General features: G+C 42.5%; 1 protein-coding gene and 1 long non-coding RNA gene across 3 annotated transcripts in view; one reads left to right on the top strand and one right to left on the bottom strand.

Moving 5' to 3' along the window:
• Positions 1-1336, bottom strand: part of NUP153 (nucleoporin 153) — a 61853-nt gene extending 60517 nt beyond the window's left edge. For both annotated transcript variants that reach the window (XM_061147559.1, XM_061147560.1), the window contains exon 1: positions 1073-1336. In XM_061147559.1, coding sequence (XP_061003542.1) covers positions 1073-1189 — 117 coding nt within the window. In that variant the 5' untranslated portion in view covers positions 1190-1336. The remainder of the gene's footprint in view (positions 1-1072) is intronic.
• A 9599-nt stretch (positions 1337-10935) lies between these two features.
• The window catches only part of LOC133059188 (uncharacterized), a 15054-nt gene continuing 5593 nt past the window's right edge, over positions 10936-20396 (top strand). Inside the window, exons 1-2 of the long non-coding RNA XR_009693489.1 lie at positions 10936-11105; positions 18371-18478. This is a non-coding gene — a long non-coding RNA (uncharacterized LOC133059188). The remainder of the gene's footprint in view (positions 11106-18370; positions 18479-20396) is intronic.

The raw sequence follows: 20396 nt of genomic DNA, 5'->3' as shown, positions 1-20396 counted from the left end.
TTTTATAATTTCAAACACCCACGAGTGCACAAGGCGGTTAAATTTCAAGACCACCAACATCCCTGTAGTGTCGAAAGTACCTAAACTTCTAGAATACCCACTGCAATATTAAAATATTTTGTGCATGAGATCAGAACTGGAGTCCCGGTCAACTGTGCATAATGGCCAATTCTAGTCTAGAAAATAAAACGCGCGGGTGTGGGGGTGGGGGGAAGAAAGGTTGGACAAAAGTGGGGAGGGAAGAGTCTCGCGACGGAAAAAAAAGACGTCAGTCCGGAGAGGGACTTTCAAAATGCCCCAGTGCCACTAACCATATCCCGGGTGAAGAAAAAAATAAAAAATAAGCCAGGGCTCTTAGATCGGGGAGGGCTGATCTTTCAAAATGCCCCAGTGCCACTAACCATAACCCGGTTGAAGAAGAAAATAAAAAAATAAGCCAGGGCTCTTAGAGCGGGGAGGGCCACGGGGAGATGGAGAATTTAAAGGATGGAGAATAAGTTATTCCACTTTCCCTGTAACAGCGCCCCCGCCAATCCCCAGGTAGGTACCCCGGCGGGGTGAGGATCAGCGCCCTTGGGGCAGCCCCCCACCCCGCACGCGCTGAAACGCGGGAGACTAGAAATCTGCAGGCGTGGGGGGAGAGGGGGCTCCCAGCCACAGCTTTTTCCCTTTTCCCTTAAGGGACATGAGTAATTACCCCCCCTCCTCCAAGCTCCTAATCCCCGCCAAAAAAAAAAAAAAAAAAAAGGACAGAATTCTGGGCCCACCGTGGGCCTCGGACTCGTGTTCCCGCCCTGCGCCCCAGCCCGGGGAAAGCCCCGGGGCAGAGAGGACCGGGGTGCGGGGCGGGGGTGGAGAGAGGCGGCCGAGCCACACGTGTGCGCCGCAGGGCTGGCCGGCCTCAAGCCCACTTCCCGTCGCCGCCCCGGCGGCCTCGGCTCCCGCCGCCTCGCCCGGGGCCTCCCGGACGCTCCACGTGGGGCGCCAGGGCCGCCCCCCCGCCCACCCCGTCGCCGCCCGCACCGTGGGCCCGGGAAGGGCCCCTCTCCCACACGGCGCCGGTGCTCCTTACCTGGTGCTGCGGTCGCCCCTGCTGGTAAGGCTTCATCGGGCCCTGGTGGCAACGCCGCGTCCGGATCTTGCCGCCGCCGCCCCCGCCCCCTCCTCTGCCTCCGGCTCCCGAGGCCATGGCGGAGCCTCCGCGGCTTCCCCCTCCGGGGCGGGAGAGGCAGAGGCGGCCTCAGAGGACCCCCGCCCCCCGCCTTGCCTCGCCCGGCCCCAGCCCCCAAGAGTCCACCCGCGCTGCCCTCACAGCGGGGGCCCAGGCCCACCGGGAACCGCGGGGCGGCGAGCAGGAGCGGAGAAGAGAACGCGCGCCGGCGGCAGCGAGGTGGAGGGGGGCGGGGGGAGGCGGCCACAGAGGCCGAGGAGCTGGCTCTCCGGTCCCGCAGGCTCCCGCGGACCCCCGCCTCTGTGTGTCACCGTCTCTATGGAGATCCCCCCGCAGAAGACAACGCGAGCGGCCCCCGGCGCTGCTCGGGCCTAGGTCGGCCGCCGGCTGATGGGGATTCTTCTTCCGCACGCCCCAGCCGTGTAGCTGCCGCAGTTGAAGCCGCCGGCGCCGCCCGCCTACCCCTCCCCTTTGCGCACAGCGTCCGCCCCGCCGCCGCCGCCGCCGTCGTCGTCGCCGTCGTCCCTGCAGTCGCCGCTGTTGCGTCTATTGCCGCTGCTAAGGCCGCCGCTGCGGTCGCGAGCCAGAACGCCGTCACTCGTCAGCGCCCGGCGAGTCTGCGTCATCACGCTGCGACCGGCTGATAGGAGAGGAAGGGAGGAAGGAAGGAAGGAAGGGCTGGTCGAGCCCGCGCTCTCGGCCGCGCGGGCCGCTGGGAAATGTAGTTCGGGGCGGGGGAGGAGGAGGCGAATTCTCGGAAAGGACGCGGAAGGAGAGAGCCACGGTTTGCCGCAGAGGCACAAAGCCAAGGGGCTCCGTTCCTTTTCCTGTGCTCGGCTATAAACGCAGACTTCGAAAGTCACATTTAACACAGAAGCAGTAACCTCCTTCTTACTCTCCTCCTTCCTCGTGGTTGGTAAAGAGGACAGAAGGTGAGCAGATAGTTAAATCAGACAGGAGCGAACGTTATCTTATAAAAAGAAAAAAACTGGTTGAAAAAAAAATGTTCATGATCTTTAAGCCTAAAGCAGAATTAGAAAAACATACAGTGTCATTAATGTTCCATTGTTACGTAAGAGCTGTTGTCGAAGAACGCGAATTCTGGTTCCACCACTCTGGTTTGACCTTGGATAAGTCAAAACCTGCCTCCCCCCTATAAAATGGGAACTTTAATATCCACCGTATAGAGCTGTTGTGATCATCCGATTGGAGCACTTAGTATATTTCCTGGTATATGGGGAATGCAGTAAATGAGTACAATGACAACCTACAGCAGTCAGCTCACGTGAGAGGTAAAGGGTATATAAGCGGTAATAAAACTGTACATATATTTGCCCCAAACAGAAGATGCATTTAGGAAAGTGAGTAAGTGAGCTAGGCTCAAACACTGAACCCACAAAGTATAGATATTTTAAGAGTTGACCGTTAAATAGATCTTGGTGATCAGGTGGTCTAGACCTCATTCAACAGACAAGACAGGGGTCCAGAGAATTCAGGTGGCATATTGGAGGACCCTTAGCTGGGCAGACAAAGCCAAGACTATAACTCAACTCTTCTGTAAGAGTTCAAAGTAACCAAATGATGAGGAAGAAAATCTACTACTGTGAAAACATAGGCTTAATGGTCCATTTGGCTTCCCTGGTGCCTCACACTGTAAAGGATCTGCCGGCAATGCAGATGACCAGGGTTCAATCCATGGGTGGGGAAGATCCCCTGGAGAAGGAAATGGCTACCCACTTCAGTATTCTTGCCTGAAGAATTTCATGGACAGGAACTGGGAGGGCTACAGTCCAAGGGGTCTCCAAGAGCCAGACATGACTATGCAGCCACACACACACTTAATTTTAAATCTATCACTTAAAAAATAAATAAATAAATAAATAAATCTATCACTTAGTAGCTATGTAGCCTTGGGGAAAGTCAGCAGTCTCCTGAGTTTGTTTCCTCATCGGCAAATAGAATGAGTATTAACCTCAACAGGATGGTGGTTCTGATTAAAGCATTTATATATATAGTTCATAAGAACTGCTTAGAAAGCTGCTAATAGCATCCAGTTATCAGATACAAATAATTAACTGTAAGACTGTTAAACCATCTCTACCACCAAACTGCATGACTCCAATCACTGTATAAATCATATAAGTCAAAATGTGAAGCCAAACCTACAGTACCTTGAAATTTGTAGTACCTTCCAGCACCTAAGGAACTATGCTATATCAAGCATAGGTTTACAGAACAAATGGCATCTCTAAAACCACCAAGACTATAAAAATTTCCCAAATATGATGGACAAAATTAATCTACCTCCTTTTGTGCTTCAGTGTCTTCCCCCTAAAGCACTCTCTTCCCCCTAAATCTCTTCCTCCTAAAGCACTTCGTCTTTCTTCAATACAATTGTTTGTCTTTAAGATTCTTAGCTAGGAATGTGACAAGCAGAGTAAAGTAGTTCATAATCAGCTAACTTCCAGGAAAGATGTGTTCAGTTCAGTTGCTCAGTCGGGTCCAACTCTTTGCAACCCTATGGACTGCAGCATGCCAGGCCTCCTGTCCATCACCAACTCCTGGAGTTTACTCAAATTCTTGTCCATTGAGTCGGTGATGCCATCCAACCATCTCATCCTCTGTCGTCCCCTTCTCCTCCTGCCTTCAATCGTTCCCAGCATCAGGGTCATTTCATATGAGTCAGTTCTTCGCATCAGGTAGCCAAAGTATTGAAGTTTCAGCTTAAACATCAGTCCTTCCAATGAAAGATACATAACTGAATCTTTAATTGCACTATACATATAAAAGATTGAATGCAGCCACATCCCATTTACCCTTCTCACCCTACCAAACTCAAGATTTCTAGTTCAGGAGATTGGCTGGGACTCACCAATCATTCCTTTGTTCGCGGCTTGTTATTTGGTGTATGGGACAGCACTTCTGGGTTTTCCCAAATGGTGAAGTGGTAAAGAATCTGCCTGCTAATGCAGGAGACACAAGAGACATGGGTTTGATCCCTCAGTTGGGAAGATCCCCTGAAGTAGGAAATGGCAACTCGCTCCAGTATTCTTGCCTGGAAAATTCCATGGGCAGAGGAACCTGGCAGGCTACAGTTCACCAGATCCCAAAGAGTCAGACATGACTGAGCGAACACACACACATGTGCACACAGCATTCCTATCCCAGCTCTGAAAGGAAAGGACATGCAAAGAATGGGGATAAAATCAGATAAAACTTCAGGATATAAGATTAGCAGGATTTAGGGAGATAAATCCACATTTCTCTTTAGCCTTGATCTCAATTGTTTACCTCATTTTATGATAATTTTTTGAAGTTAAGCAAATGTGAGGGAACAATAATGCATTAGTCCCAGATTCAGGTAACTGAGTTATTGGCAACTTTTCCAAGCTTGAGAAGGAATAAGAAACAAAAAGAAATCTGCATTTTAAACATCCCACTGCCTGATTTTACCCTGAAATAGTATCAGCCTCAACTATGGGATGAAATAATTTCTTACACGTAATTTGAGATTCTAAACTAACATTGTTTCTGTGCTGAAATTCAGTTTGGAGTCACAAATCAACAAATCTAGAATTCTTCACATATTTTTGGCACAGAACTCATTGTTTAGGAATTACTAGAAGTAGAATGAGTTATAACAAATTATTCTGATTATGAAACAAAAACTGCCCACCTTCAAACATACAAATAATTACTGAACATTTCTCTAAGAGATACTATATGTAAATTGGGGAAAATATCAAATGTCATGGACTAATAATAGGGATTCCTGATTTCCTTCTAGCTATATTAGGTGTTAAGTTTAGGGGGAAGGGAATAATTATTATTTCATATTTTCAATTAAGCAATTTCTAGAAATGATAAAATTTAATCTCTATAAAACCTATGATATTCTGTAGTTCACAGAATTGGAAGCTATCACTTGTAGATTTTCTGTTTTAAAGTAGCTATCTTCTGGGCTTCCCTTGTAGCTCAGTTGGTAAAGTAGCTATCTTCTTTAATCATCCTTTATTCGTAATTTATATTCTCATCAGTCTTTTGGGCTAAACAAAACTGAAATGGCTCTGAGAAGTGATCTTATGTTTAGGGTTGTTTCACTGGGTGTATTTTAATAGAAACTAATTTCTCCCCTACTAGGTTTTAGACTTCAGGTTTTTTCCCCTCACTGCTATAATCTGAACACATAGAACAGTGTTGACACATACCAGCAACTCTACATATACTATGGCTCATTTGCCCAAAATCCGATTACGACCAGTGCCAACTCTTTCCATCTTATTATAATAAATACAATGATGAATACAGCTAAACTACTTTCTGTAACCTTCCCTAGCTTGCATACATTCTTTTTCAGTACACCATAACACATTAATATTTCTCAAATTCATTCATTTACTCATGATAAAGCATTCACGAACATTATGAACAGATCCCTATGAAAAAGTTATGCAGGAATTATTATCCTTTTACCTTTGCCAGCACTCTGTTTTTTTGTAGCCAATTTAGGAACCTACCTGCTATTTAAGTTTGGGGGGTTTTTTTTAAGATTTTTTTTTTTTTCCAGTTCAGTGGAGAATTCCACACTTTAGAAATTTCTATCTCTGATGGCCTTCACATTGACTAAAATGTTTAGCTCCTAGTACTATCTTATTGCATAATGAGAATAGGTATTTCCCAAGTGTATGATATGATAGCCACTGGAAAGACAAAACTCAAACGACTGGCTTAGGATCGTCTGGATATTACAGGATTCCCATCACGGCATGGGAATATGAAGATATATTGAAGGAAGGGAGTAAAGAGTACATCAACAGGGGCATTTGATTGGATAGGGCATTGTACAACAGACCTCCAAATCACAAAGAGAAGCCACGTTAGGAATATCAGTAGAATTCAATGTGTTTGTTTCTATGAAGGATAAAGGGAGGGGGGGAAAGTAACTGCTATTCATATTCAGATCAAGTGGCAGAAACTGAAACAAAACACAGAAGGATAGGAATTCCTTCTCAATCAGTTGAAAACAAAAATTAGAACTTTACTTTTCTTAAATCTGGATCCAGTTTTTTTCAGCCAGAACAGATGGTATATTGGAAGAAATCTTAATTTATGACAAGCCTATTACTACAAGGGTCCCTCTCCCCCAAGAAACGTCTTTATTTTTCCTCATAGAATATGGTATCCGTCTGCCAATTACAAATTTGCAAATAGATTGCTGACCTTTCTTTAGAGATAAGAAATATCCACCAATTATAAATGAAATAAAATTTGGTCTACACCCAACAAGGATTTAAAACAAAAAACAAACAAACAAAAAAAACCATCATTTCTATCTTCTTCAAATGGCAAGAAAATTCTAGCCAAAGGAGTATTTAGAAATGACAATTACAAGAAGTTAGAAAGGTATGTGTTTAGCTTACCTACACAAAATGTGATATTTGCTATGACATGTACTGAAGCAATTTATTTTATTGAGAGTAATTTTAGATCTCTATGATATTCCACAGATATTTCTATGTGATAATTATTACCAAGCATTTTATTAGATAGAAAAATAAGGTTAAACTAGTGGGGATTTTTTTCCAAATGTATTATAATGATTATAATGAACTTCAATCTCAGAGGGAGAAACTCGAAAAAGGGGTTGGAATTCTACAAAGGTATTGGAGTTTCTGTTTGTATCTTAGGGACAGAGAGGTCACAGCATCAGGAAGATATTTAAGGATGTACATTATTATACTCTCATTAACTTACTGTGTTTTCTGGCTTTTGGGAATAAAGTAATACTTAAGACTAAAAGAATTAACTAATATAATCAAATTTTGATTAACTATCTATATCACTTAATTCCAACATGCCATTTAAGATATTTTCTTCTTCCTGACTGCATATGTCAATGTATAGTAGTCTTTAGCATATACGTGTTTATGTATCTTCCATTAAAGTTGAAGCCACATTTTAAATTCATCAATACTAAATGGAAATCCATTTTTACTGAATGAAATAACCAAACTCAGGAAGACCAGTCCTATCCTAATATTTAAGACAGTTAATGAATCAACAAAGATTAAACATACATTGACCTATAGGCAAAAAGTAAACTAGAACAAACAACTGAGATCAAGGCTGAAGGAGGATATCAATATGTACAAACAATTTATCAACACAATCTAAACATTAACACGTATTAAGACCTAAAACATCCCACTCCAATATTCTGGAAAGAGTTGCGCAGAACTAAGCATGTACGCACTATGTGTTCATTTTGAATCTGAGCATTTAGTATATATGTCCGTGTACAAAACATTAAAACAACCTCTGTCCATGTAGTACATTATACTTTATCATCTTAATGAATTCCCTTAAAATTTACTGTATTGTGCTCTTTTAACTGCTGGTCCATAACACGAATAATTTACCCCCAAATTCTACATTCTAAATTCTCAACACCTGCTACTGAATTCATCCAATACAATAAATCTAATGGCTTACTTTAAGTTTTTAAATATAATTCCTTCGTTACATTAGAAAACTGGATTCATTATTAAGGTTGCAATCCATGTAAAACTTAACGTTTGTGAAATTCAATTTGCTTACACTGAGACCAAACTTTTTTATTTTTCAAAAGCATTTGTAGAGGATGCTGGAATTTAATAGATTTATTAAGACCACTTTTCAAGAACAGTCTACTAATTATTGTGTTAACAACCCTACTATACACGTCACCCTCCATCACCGGAAAGGCACAACCTACCCATTTTAAGGGTGTCTCTGGCTACTCAAGGGCTAACAACACCATTCCTTGGGAGCTTGTTAGAATAAAGGATCATCCCAGGCCTGCTTAATCAGAATCTGCCTTTCAACAAGGTCACCAGGTGATTCGTATGCACAGAACATCTGAGAAGCAGCACTGTTTTAAGAATTAACCGTGCTGCAGAAGTCATAAAGCCCATCTGAAATGTTAGCAGTCTGAAACTAAACATTAGATATAAATATACTTGAGCACTTTAAAGGGCACCTTGCTAATTCCCAACTATCCTTCTTCATTTGTACAAATTTTCTTTTAGAATTAATTCATGAAAAAACAAAAGACATGGACAGAAGTAAACCATCTTAAAATTCAAGAAGCTGTGAGCAAAGAGAAATTCTGAAAAATATCAGACTACTTCCTCAGAATTGCTGTGGCGTTTCTCTTTTCCAGGCACTCACAAAACTAATTTTAAGGTAGGAACTCTAAGAGGGAATATTCTTGGTACTAGGTAAGTGTCTAATATCTAAAATGCTGTATAAAAAGCAAGCAACGGGGAGTAAAATCTTTATAGATGTCACTTTCCTAAACTGTCGGGACAGGAATGATGGCAGCTTTCTGCTTAACAAATCATAAAAGCAATTAAATAATTACCTACTAATAGTCTGCTCTCTTACATAGGTGCTCTGAAGTCAAAACGAAATTCAGATACAGTTTTTTCTCCAAAAATTACTTCTGGGGAAAAAAAAACTAATAGTGGATTTTTAGACTAAATATTCCTTCCCTGACATTAGTCATCAAAAGTATTCTTTCCACAACAAAGCTACAGCTCTTAACTCTCACAACAGAGAAGGCCTAAAAAGTTGTGAAATACAAGAAACAAAAAATCGTTTTTTAAAGGGCTCACACACATCTCCCCTCCTACAGGCTAAACATAAATACATTTGTTCATAAGAACACTTACACATCAAAACACCAAGATAATGGAGTCAACCAAAGTTTCTGCGAAGAGCAGGCTAAGGAATCCCTGCTTGTCATTAGTCTCCAGCCAGTTGTTTAAGTAAGAGTTGATGAACCAGCAGCTTGAAGCACATGTTGATTTTTTTCCCCTTCTTATTTAACATTTGGTACATTTCATCATTACCACAAGGTGGGCAGAAATGAAATTAAGCATTTTAAATTTTTATTAGCAGCTTTTTTCCAAAGGAAGCTAGACTATTAGCTGAAATGAAATTCTGGATTTAGTACATTCTTATTGTCTATAATACTACCATAAGTAGCAGAGCTGGTTCAACTGACCAAACATAGTGGTTAACAAGATGATTTTAAATCCAGTACCTATAACCCCCGGCCTGTCTTCAACGTATCTTACCTTGTTTGGGTCCATTATAAGGACAACAGGATACCATGAGTCAGCACAAATGTGGTTCTTCAAAACCAAAAATCAAAAAGAACTCATCCAACATTCTCCAAAGCAAACACGAGCGGAGTCATACTAGTCTATATACAATATTAAGTCGGCAGTATTGCCAAGCAAACAGAAGGCAACTTTGCAGCCATGGAGCAAAGCTGGTTAAACAGACCCACCTCTGGTTTGGAAAAGGTAAGGCCTACGAAGGTCTGGGTCCAGAATTAGAACATCAAAGCACACCCAAAGTCTCCACAGAGGCTCTCACCAAGCCAATGCACGGCTTCTACCAGCCATGGTGAGATCCAAGCCACAACTTGACACTTGAGCGCTTTTTCACTTGCCTGGTCTTCACATCTTACCCTTTCTCTGAGTCAGCACGTAACTCCTAAGCACTCAGTATTAGAAGCACCTGCTTTTAGGTTCATGGCTTTCTGCTGAGGGGCTGGGATCGCTGCGTGGTCTTAGCTTTCTGCCTCTAATGTGAGAGTATAACCCCCTTTTCTTCCTGATTAGGTAATGCCATGCTGAACGGCACTTACTCTGTAAACAGGTAGAGAGGACACAAATCTACAAAAGGCCACTCGGAGCAGACCGTTGAAAAGGAAAAGCCATTTTTCTGTTTCCCTGCCGGCCCTTGGGCACAGGCCTCTCCTTTCTCATTATCTGGGCCTCACCTTTGCTATACTTCCTCAGATAACAGCTTCTTTTTCTCAAGGCTTGCTTTGAGTTTACAAACAAACTGGCTTTCCCCCTTCCTTTGCTCTATCATTAACTTTGAAACAGCATTTGTAGAAAAGTCTAAAAGACCAAGATGGACAAAAGATACAATAGTTCTTAAAAGCTTTCTAAGTTGAAGCTAAGGAAAACTACAGTGGCCAGTTCTACATCAGGTCGAAACAAGCCAAGTCAGATCCTTTGTTTAGATTTTTTTTTTCAGCTACTTTCACTGACAACTTCCTACCTGTGCCAGCAATATAGAAAAAGAAAGGGAAATGTTTAAGGTGTGATGTAAGAGAGCAGAAGGGAGGGCTGAGGAGAGAGAGGGGAGAGCAAATTGTGAATTCTGATAGTCACGACAAGTAATTTCTGAAAACTCGCAGTCAAAAGTTCTGCTAGGTCTGAGGCTGACCTGAACTCACCTTTGGCGGATTGACCCTCTTCAAATCATTCTTCTGAATCTACATCGACTCCTCATTGACCCAAATTCAAACGCTATAAAATAAATGAAGGAGAGATGAGGGGTACCTTGCAAGAATGGTGCTTCGGACGTGCAGAGGATCACTTACTAGTGTCGTAAATAATGAAGGACTGATCAATAATACATTAGAAAGAAAAGACCCTCCGTATTGCAACACCATGGTGTCCTGAGCTCCATATCCAGAGTACCAGGTGCAAATTGGCTACATGTTTAGTAGAAGGCTGAATGCATATTCACAGAGGTTTTGCAGTTTCATTATTTCCCTCAACCACTTTTATATGATGGAATTTTTTCCGGTGTATTTCAAAAATACTTTACAATCTGTAAAAATAATTTATTATTATTAAAACACCTCTAATCTCCCCTTTCTTTTTGTTTATGTCCCCGGTGGCTCAGACAGGAAAGAATCCACCTGCAATGCGGGAGACCTGGGTTCCATCCCTCCGTTAGGAAGTTCCCCTGGAGGAGGGCATGGCAACCCACTCCAGTATTCTTTCCTGGAGAATCCCATGGACTGAGGAGCCTGGTGGGCTACAGTCCATGGGGACACAAAGAGTCGGACTCACTGAGCAACTAAGTAAGCACACATTTTTTTTTCTCTTTTTTAAAAATTAATTAATTAGAGGCTAATTACTTTACAGTATTGTGGCGGTGGTTTTTGCCATCCATTGACATGAATCAGCCATGGGTGTACACGTGTCCCCCATCCTGAGCCCCCCTCCCACCTCCCTCCCATCCCACCCCTCAGGGCTGTCCCAGTGTACCCGCTTTGAGTGCCCTGTTTCATGCGTTGAACTTGGGCTGGTCATCTTGTTTCACATATGGTAATATACATGTTTCAATGCTATTCTCTCCAATCATCCCACCCTCGCCTTCTCCCACAGAGTCCAAAAGTCTGTTCTTTATATCTGTAAGCACAAATTTTTTGGCTTGTAGAATCTTAGTTCCTTGACCGGGGATCCAAGTGGGGGCCCCCAGGGATCAAACTGGGAAGTGCAGAGTGCCAACCACTGGACTGCCAGGGAGCGCCCGCCTCCCTTTCTTTTTCTTTTTATTTTTCATTTATTTTTATTAGTAGGAGGCTAATTACTTTACAATATTGTAGTGGTTTTTGTCATACATTGACATGAATCAACCATGGAGTTACATGTATTCCCCATTCCAATCCCCCCTCCCACCTCCCTCTCTACCCGATCCCTCTGGGTCTTCCCAGTGCACCAGCCCCGAGCACTTGTCTCATGCATCCAGCCTGGGCTGGTGACCTGTTTCACCATAGATAATATACATGTTTCGATGCTGTTCTCTCGAAACATCCCACCCTCGCCTTCTCCCACAGAGTCCAAAAGTCTGTTCTGTACTTCTGTGTCTCTTTTTCTGTTTTGCATATAGGGTTATCATTACCATCTTTCTAAATTCCATATATATGTGTTAGTGTGCTGTAATGGTCTTTAACTTTCTGGCTTATTTCACTCTGTATAATGGGCTCCAGTTTCATCCATCTCATTAGAACTGATTCAAATGAATTCTTTTTAACAGCTGAGTAATATTCCATGGTGTAGATGTACCGCAGCTTCCTTATCCATTCGTCTGCTGATCCTCCCTTTCTTTGTAAACACAACTAACCTCAGACCCTGTGCTACTTGCTGTGTCAGAGGTAAACAGAAAAAAAAAATCACTTTTATGTAATCAGATGAAGATAGTACTTTCCCTCAGGGATTATACCAAAATAGGGACTGTGAATGACAAGAGAACGTATAGCCTTTAAAACCAGACTTTCAGAATACCATGTGACAAATATTTACTATATTCCGAGCCACATGTTCTGCAGATAGAAACATGATGGTGATATAGGTCCTGCCATTTAGAGACAAGTAGAAATGGCTATACTTTTACTTTATTTTTAAGTGTTTTGAATAAATACTTATGCAGATAAGTTTCCCTTTGGAAATTTGTATTACATAAATGGCTGTAAGTTTACATTCTTTATTTTAAACAGTTTTTAGTCAGGAAAAAAAGCTACACTTAAACCAGTGTTGGATGGCATCATTGACTCAATGGACATGAGTTTGAGCAAGCTCTGGGAGTTGGTGATGGACAGGGAGGCCTGGCATGCTGCAGTCCATGGGGTCACAAAGAGTCAGACACGACTGAGTGACTGAACAACAAAACCAACATTGTCCTCACTCCCTGGGCTTGGTGGAATTGTGATCAGGATGCTGAACTAGGGAATGTGTTAAGAGTGCTATTCATTTATTTATTGTTAAAATTAACCATTTTATGTATTTATGGCTGCTCAGCTTCTGGGATCTTAGTTCCCATACCAGGGATGGAACCTAGCCCCTCTCCAGTGGAAGCACAAATTCCTAACCATTGGGCCACCAGGGAATTCCCCTATTCCTTTATTTAGATGTAGATAAATTCTTTAGTATAACAGACAAGGGTAAAAGAAAATACTATAAAATGTAAACTGTAGACAGATAATGAGGTTGCAATGGGACAAACTGTGTGCCCGAATAATTGCCATATCCAAGTAGGATATTCCAGAGGGGAGGCAGAGACCAAGGAATGTGATTTAAAGTTTCCGACGCTCTTACTTAGACTTCCCTGGTGGCTCAGTGGTAAAGAATCCACCTGCCAATGAAGGAGATGTGAGTTCAATCCCTGGGTCAGGAAGATCCCCTGGAGAAGGAAATGGCAACCCACTCCAGTATTCTTGCCTGGGAAATCCCATGGACAGAGAGCCTGTCAGACTACCGTCCATAGGGTTGCAAAGAGTCAGATACCCCTTAGCGACTAAATAGCAACACACTCTTACTTAGTAACTAAGCACGTGAGATAATAGCACTGAGGTGAATCCAGCGCCATGCACCTCACTGCGTGCTTTAAAGCGTCTGGTAGGGAGTAGGCTAAAAGAGGAGGGTTAAAGTACTTCAGTTAGAGTCATATACATGGTAGTTGACAAGATGGGCTCTGAACTCAGGTCTGACTGATTTCAAAACCTACATTCCTTTCTTTAATCCAGGCAGCATTCTAGAACTTCCCACTGCCAATGGGCAGGTGCAGGGAGTGAAGCCTGAAATGTTTACGGAAGCTGCTCAGCCCACTGACATTCCTGCCTCTTCTCACCAAGGTTTGTCCAGCTGCTGCTTCTCAGCCAGGGCCTTGGCAGGGCTCCTGGAGTGAAGTGAGAGCTCAGCTAACCAGCTCGGGGGGACAGTGGCAGACGTCTTAGTGGGCCCCCTCACCTGTGAGTTCCCTTCTTTGTAGGGTTGCCAGACAACCTAGAAGATGCCCAGATAAACATGCATTTTAGAACAGCAATGAATAATTTTTTTTTAGTATAAGAATGTCCCAGTCGTGCAAATATTGCATGGGACAACTTCTTTGCTAAATCTGGCCACTCTGCTTTTTGACCCTATTTGAAAGTCTTGAATTAGAATTAGAAAGAGTTGCATGCATGCTGAAGCGACTTATAGCTCTACTTACAACTCTAAAGATTACAACAGGTGATCTTCAGCTTAGAATTCTGGTCTATGGGCCAGAATTGTAGGAAACTCTACAACACATCATACCTGCCCAATACCTACCCAGGCTGTTCAATGGATTATTACAGGATGCTGCTATTATTCATGTGATTAGCTTCTGGTGCAGCAGATACGTCTTGACCTGAGCGTGTCCATGACTCAGGTATTCAAGACATGTATTTATAAATAGGAATAAACAGGAATTTTCCTATTTCTTTAACTCAATAGGATTCTGTTCCAAAACCCCATTTTTTCAGAGGTAGCACAAACATAAACTCTCAAGTCAGGTCTCAACACGCTGCCTTTTCCTAGAGTTGCTCCTAGGGTGCATGTCCTGCTGTAGGGGCGGGGCACCTGTTTCTTGATGTCCTCTGGCCCTGCAAATTGTTGCCAAGGCACCTTGCCTTCCTGGCCTTCTGCCCCCTTTGCTCTCCTTCCTACTGGGCACAGAGTCACCCATCCCTCTCCAGGGTCTCCTTGTACCCCAGGGCATCTGCTTTGGGGAGTGAAGCCTGATGCTCTTTGCCATCAAATCCTACTATCTCAGGTTTTGCCTTCACCCCAGGGATCTTCCCCTAGGGAAGGGCACATCTTTTCTCTGGAGGACTCCAGGCATTCGTGTCCTCGTTTCCCTTCCACCCTCTGAATAGCCTCTGCCTATACCATCTTTTTCTGGGCATGGCCGGCCCATCCCTCCAGCTCTCAATATTTTTCTTGCATATTCGCTTCCCCTAAGGATCTTAGGTTTTTGGAAGACTTGGAAGGTCATTCCTTTTCACCCTTACTTATTACCACCACCACACCAACAATGAATACAAAAGATTTTGCTTGGAAAGAAGAGAGAGGATAAGGCTAGAACAGAAGGAAGTATTTTAACCAACTGACTTTAAACATCCTCAGGCCCTATTCCTCCTTTTTTTCCCCCTCTAAAGTCAGATATTAAGAATTAAGTCCTGATTTGTTTGGACACAAACTTTGCTTTGCCACGGAGTCCCCAAATATGGCATCAGTATCAGATGGGAAGCATTTAAAACATGGACTGTCAGGATCCCGCCCAGATGCATAGCATCTCTAGGGTTGAATCTAGGAAGGTGTATTTTTAAAAACTCTGGACATTTTTCTTACATGCTCAGTTACTCTTGTCCACTGGCGGGCTTCTGGGAACAACTCCCCTTTCTTTCCCGCATCTTCTGCCTTCTTTCCCTTTCTTTCTTATCCCTGGTGTGGCAACTTCCAGTTAAAGGTTCCTTGCATAAAACCAAGATCTAGTGTGGAGTTCTGTACCCATCTTTCAAAGAGAAGAGGGCAAGAGGATGTTCAAGAGTCTTATCTCCTCTTATTTATCTCTTATCCCAGTTTCCTCATCCTTCAGTGTCCTGTCCATGTTCCAAGAAGGGAATCTTAGTCTAGCCCACCAAACAGGACCATCCAACATCATGTTTCCATCCTATCTCAAATGCAAAACTGATAGGGGCAGAATAAAGGGGGAAAGTAGATGATTAGTTAATCCCACTAGGGGATTGTAGGTAGAAAAAACATGGGAGACCCCTGTAATTAATAATTACTCAAGAGAGCAGTTTTGCTTAACCACAAAACCAAGCAGGCTTGCCTAGCAACAAAACCATGCAATGGAAGCACAAGACTTGCCCCCAAACAATAAAACACTGGTGACATGAGACCCACAGCTTCCCAGTGAGCTCGGTAAGTTAATGACCCCTAGGATATAGTGTCTAGGGATGTTGTGTGCTGTTGTTTAGTCGCTAAGTGGTGTCTGACTCTTTTGCAACCCCATGCAGAATAGGCTTCCAGACTCCTCTGTGCATGGGATTTCCCAGGCAAGAATACTGGGGTGGGTTGCCATTTCCTTCTCCAGGGAATCTTCCTAACAAGAAAACTCCCCTGTTCAACCTGGAGGAGGAACTGGTGATGGAAGCATGATATCTACTCAAGAAAAAGAAGGAAGTTCTTCTCACCTTCCCCACATTTTTTATTGTACAACTGTAGCCCAGTAAATTCTTGGGATGCAGCATTTCTCACCCACCCACTTGTCAGCCTCACAAGCATCCTATTCTAATAAATCACTTCTTATCTACTGCTCTGCTCTTGTAGAATTCTCCTCTGTGCTGAGACATAAAGGACTGTGGTACCAGAGCTCTTTGGAGCCCGGTTTCAAACCTATTTCCCAGAGACCTAGATGCTGCTTGGTTCTTAGGAAGAATCATCAGCAGATCTAAGCATTTCAGTTTTTCACAGCTTGGGGATACCTCCAGAAGAAAGGCTTATACGATTAAGATGTATTCCCAATGTACGTAAATTACAAAGGAAGGTTCTTAAAAAAATTGCTTGTATTGATTTGTTTAAATTATTGTTAAACACCCTCAACTTATTTGGAGAGACCAGCTCACCTTTCTAAAAAGTGAATATGGCCAGGTAGGATGTGTCAGGCTGGCAATATCATTGGCCTATTTTTTTCTACAATGAGGTTAGGAGTACTGAGCTAAGCTGGGGCTCTTATAGGGTTACATCCTAGGGAGTGATAATAGACACAGTAACTGAAAATCATTCACAAGTAATGACTGGAAGCACTCACTCCCTGGGATGGTTGATATTTGTAAGAGTCAGCTATGCTTATTGACTTGACTCAATAAAAAGTCATGTACTGTTACTGTGACATCAGAATACCATTCCACATTAAATAACAGGGCAAAGGTTCTGAAAAATGAGGAGGGTGGGAAGACTGAGCCGAAGCGGAGACGTGAATGTAGTCTAGGCAGATACCCACGATTCCTTCTTCTTAGGAAAGTAAATTTACACTGCCTATCTCATCCCAGGTTTAAATTATTGAGAAATGTATCCTTCCCTTTAATGTTGATTAAGCAGAGCCTTCCCTGGTGGCCCAGGGGCTCAGACTCCACGCTCCCAAGGAAGGGGACCCAGATTCAAACACTGATCTGGGAACTAGACCCCACATGTCACATCTAAGACCTGGCACAGCCAAAAAAATAAATTAATTAATTAAAATAAATAAAGAAAAATTAAGAAATGATGGAAAAACACAACTATTGTATGATTTCAGTTATAAGTGGAATCTAAAAAATAAATGAATGTAACAAAATAGAAACAGAGTTATGTATAATAGAGAACAGTCAGTGGTCTCTGGAGGGGAGGGGGGAGGGGGGAATAAAAAAATAGGACAAGGAGATTAAGAGGGACAAACTTCCAGTTGCAAAATAAGTGTGTCCTTGGTGTGAAATGTACAGTATGGGGAATACGGTCATTCCCCAGAGGATTAAATGGTTAGATAGCATCACCAACTCAATGGAGATGAATTTGAGCGAACTCCTGGAGACAGTGGAGGACAGAGGAGCCTGGCATGCTACAGTCTACAGGGTTGTGAAGAGTCAGACACGAATTAGTGACTGAACAACAACATCTTTGTATTGTGACATATTGTAACCAGAGTTATGGTGGTGAACATTTTGAAATATCTAGAAAAAAATCACTGTGTTGTGTAAACAGGAAATAACATAGTGTTGTAGGTCAATTATACTTCAAAAACAAATACATATACAAACTCAAAGGGATCCGATTTATGGTTACTAGAGGTGGGGATAGGAGTAAGGGGAGAGGGGGAATTGGATGCAGGTGGTCAAAAGATACCCCAAACTTCCAGTTACAAGATACATAAGACCTAGGGATATAATGTACAACATGATATTTATAGATAGCACTGCAGATGGCGCTAGTGGTAAAGAACCACCCCCTGCCATTTCAGGTTAGACATAAGAGATGCTCGAGCATCCCTCGGTTGGGAAGATCCCCTGGAGGAGGGCACAGCAACCCACTCTAGTAATTCTTGCCTGGAAAATCCCATGGACAGAAAAGCCTGGTGGGCTTCAGTCCATGAGGTTGCACAGAGTTGGACACAACTGAAGTGACTTAGCACACATGTTATATAAGACAGTTGTTAAGAGGGTAAATCCTAAGAGTTGTCATCAGACACACACACACAGTTTTTTCTGTTTCTTAACTTTTGTATCTATATGAGATGATGGATGTTCCCTAAACTTTCTGTGATAATCCTGTCATGATTTTAGTCAAATCATGGTGTACACTTTAAATTTACACAGTGTCATGTATCAATCACATCTTGATAAAATTGGAAGAAAAAAAGTCGATTAAGCAGCAGTATCTGTTCAAAGCTGATTGACCAGGAAATATTATAACAGATACCAACTGTCTACGGAGCACGCTGCTAGATGCTGTAAATAAAGAAAGCTAGCTTTCCTGCACAGAGTATCCAATTCTTTCCTAAAAGGTTGACACAGACATGGAATCAGGAACCAAAGAAATCGGACTTCACAGGTTGAAACCAACCATCAAGTTTTGCTTAAGCCAGTCGCACGAGTGGACTTTCTTCAGCTTTGTAAGTGTCCATTGTATTGGGGCTTTATTGTTTACAGAAATGAAGATCCATGTTTCCTGAGGGGTGGAGAGTGGCCCTGGCTGGTGACAGCTGTTATCTCTAGTGGGAGTTGGGAGGAAGAGGGCCACTTGCTGCTCCTTGATGAGCTCTGGACCTGCTCTGGGGATTTGGCCTGGATGGACCTAATCCCCAGGGAGACTTCATCAGCAAGTCTTGCCAACAAGTGCACTCTTGACCAAAAACTGACTTTCTCTCAATACTTGTGTTATGTATTTATGCTTTAGATAAAAACTTTGCTCTCTGTGATGCTTGTCAGATTTTGAAGCATTTTTTCCATTCTGTTATTTATTCATATAATATGTTTTTATTGAGATATTCTTGTGTTTCATTATAGGAAACTGAGATCCACAGTGGTTAGGCTATATACTTGAGGTCACAACTTTGTGACTTAGTTAACAGGTTGGATATCTCCTGACTCAAATTCCAGTGAGTTTTACACTATTTGGGATGTGTTCTTTGTTTTCATTAATTTAAAAAATCTTTCTATTCCTTTTTTATAAAGTTTATTTAATTGGAGAATAATTACTTTACAGTATTGTGATGGTTTTGGCCATATACCAATATGATTTGAGAGAATAGCACTGAAACATATACATTACTGTTTCTTCTTAACGTTCATCTCTTATTTCTCATCAGTGCAACAAAGGATTGACAGAACTGGTAAGTTTAATACTTGGGCAGCCCATTAGGGGTGCAGAGTCAGACGTGACTGGGCGACTGAAAGAACGAACAAATATTGTGATTATGGATTTAGTTAGATTTGCTCTTACCATCTTGTTAATTAGCTACCCTGTTTTTTTTCTATGTTGCCTTTCCCTTCCTTTTTGCCTATTAATGGATTAATGGCTTTGTTGTCACTGCCTTTCCTCCCAGCTGTTGGTTGGAAAGCTGTAACATTTCCTTCCTTCCATTTTAACACAAATCATTTGAAATCGATCAGTCTTTCCTCTTCCAGGACACATAAGCACTATAGAACGCTTTCACTCTAATCACACCTCTCAACTGTTGACAATATTTTTATCCCACATCATTTTCACATTCCACACAAGTTTTGCTCTGTTGTGCTTTTTTTTTTTTTTTTTCCTTTTGCTTGTTTTTCAGCTGCAGGATGCAGCTTGTGGGATCTTGGTTCCCTGACCAGGGATCAAACCTGGGCCTCCTACAGGGGAAGCAGCAGTCCTAACCACTGGACTACCAGGGAATTCCTTGTTGATGCTTCTTTAGATTTAACCATATATCAGCCAGTTTCTTTGCTCATCACTTTCTTGGCTTTTATTCCTTCCTTCCGGGTTTAATTTTCTTCTTCTTGAAGTACTTCCTTTAAGCGACTTTCAGTGGGATTGTCTATAGGTGGTAAATTCTGTGTCTCAGCCTAAAATGTTATTATTTGCCCTTGTTCTTGAATTATTAACAAACCAGAAACTGAAGTACAGATTGACTTTCTCTCAGAATTTTGAAGCTATTCCACTGCTCTCTTCATGAAAAAGCATGAGTCTTAGAGATCCAGTTAAGCATGGTTCAGATAGTTAAATTCAGCACAGGGATCCTGGAGCAAGGGGATGACCAGTGAGCAGTAGACCTGAAAATGTGCTTGGGGTCAGGTCAGACAGGATTAACGTAAATCCACAGAAAGATCTGGCCTTTTATTGGGGGGGGGTTGCCCCCCACTGAGAATATAACTCACCCCTTGCAGTGAAGTATTAGTCATTCAGTCATGTCTGACTCTTTGCAACCCCATGGACTGTAGCCTGCCAGGCTCCTCTGCCCATGGAATTCTCCAGACAAGAATACTGGAGTGGTTAGCCATGCCTTCCTCCAGGGGATCTTCCCAACCCAGAGATAGAACCCCGGTCTCCTG

The sequence above is a fragment of the Dama dama genome, chromosome 7 (assembly GCF_033118175.1).
Source record: "Dama dama isolate Ldn47 chromosome 7, ASM3311817v1, whole genome shotgun sequence".
NCBI lineage: Eukaryota > Metazoa > Chordata > Mammalia > Artiodactyla > Cervidae > Dama > Dama dama.
This window is presented reverse-complemented; position numbering and strand designations above follow the sequence as displayed.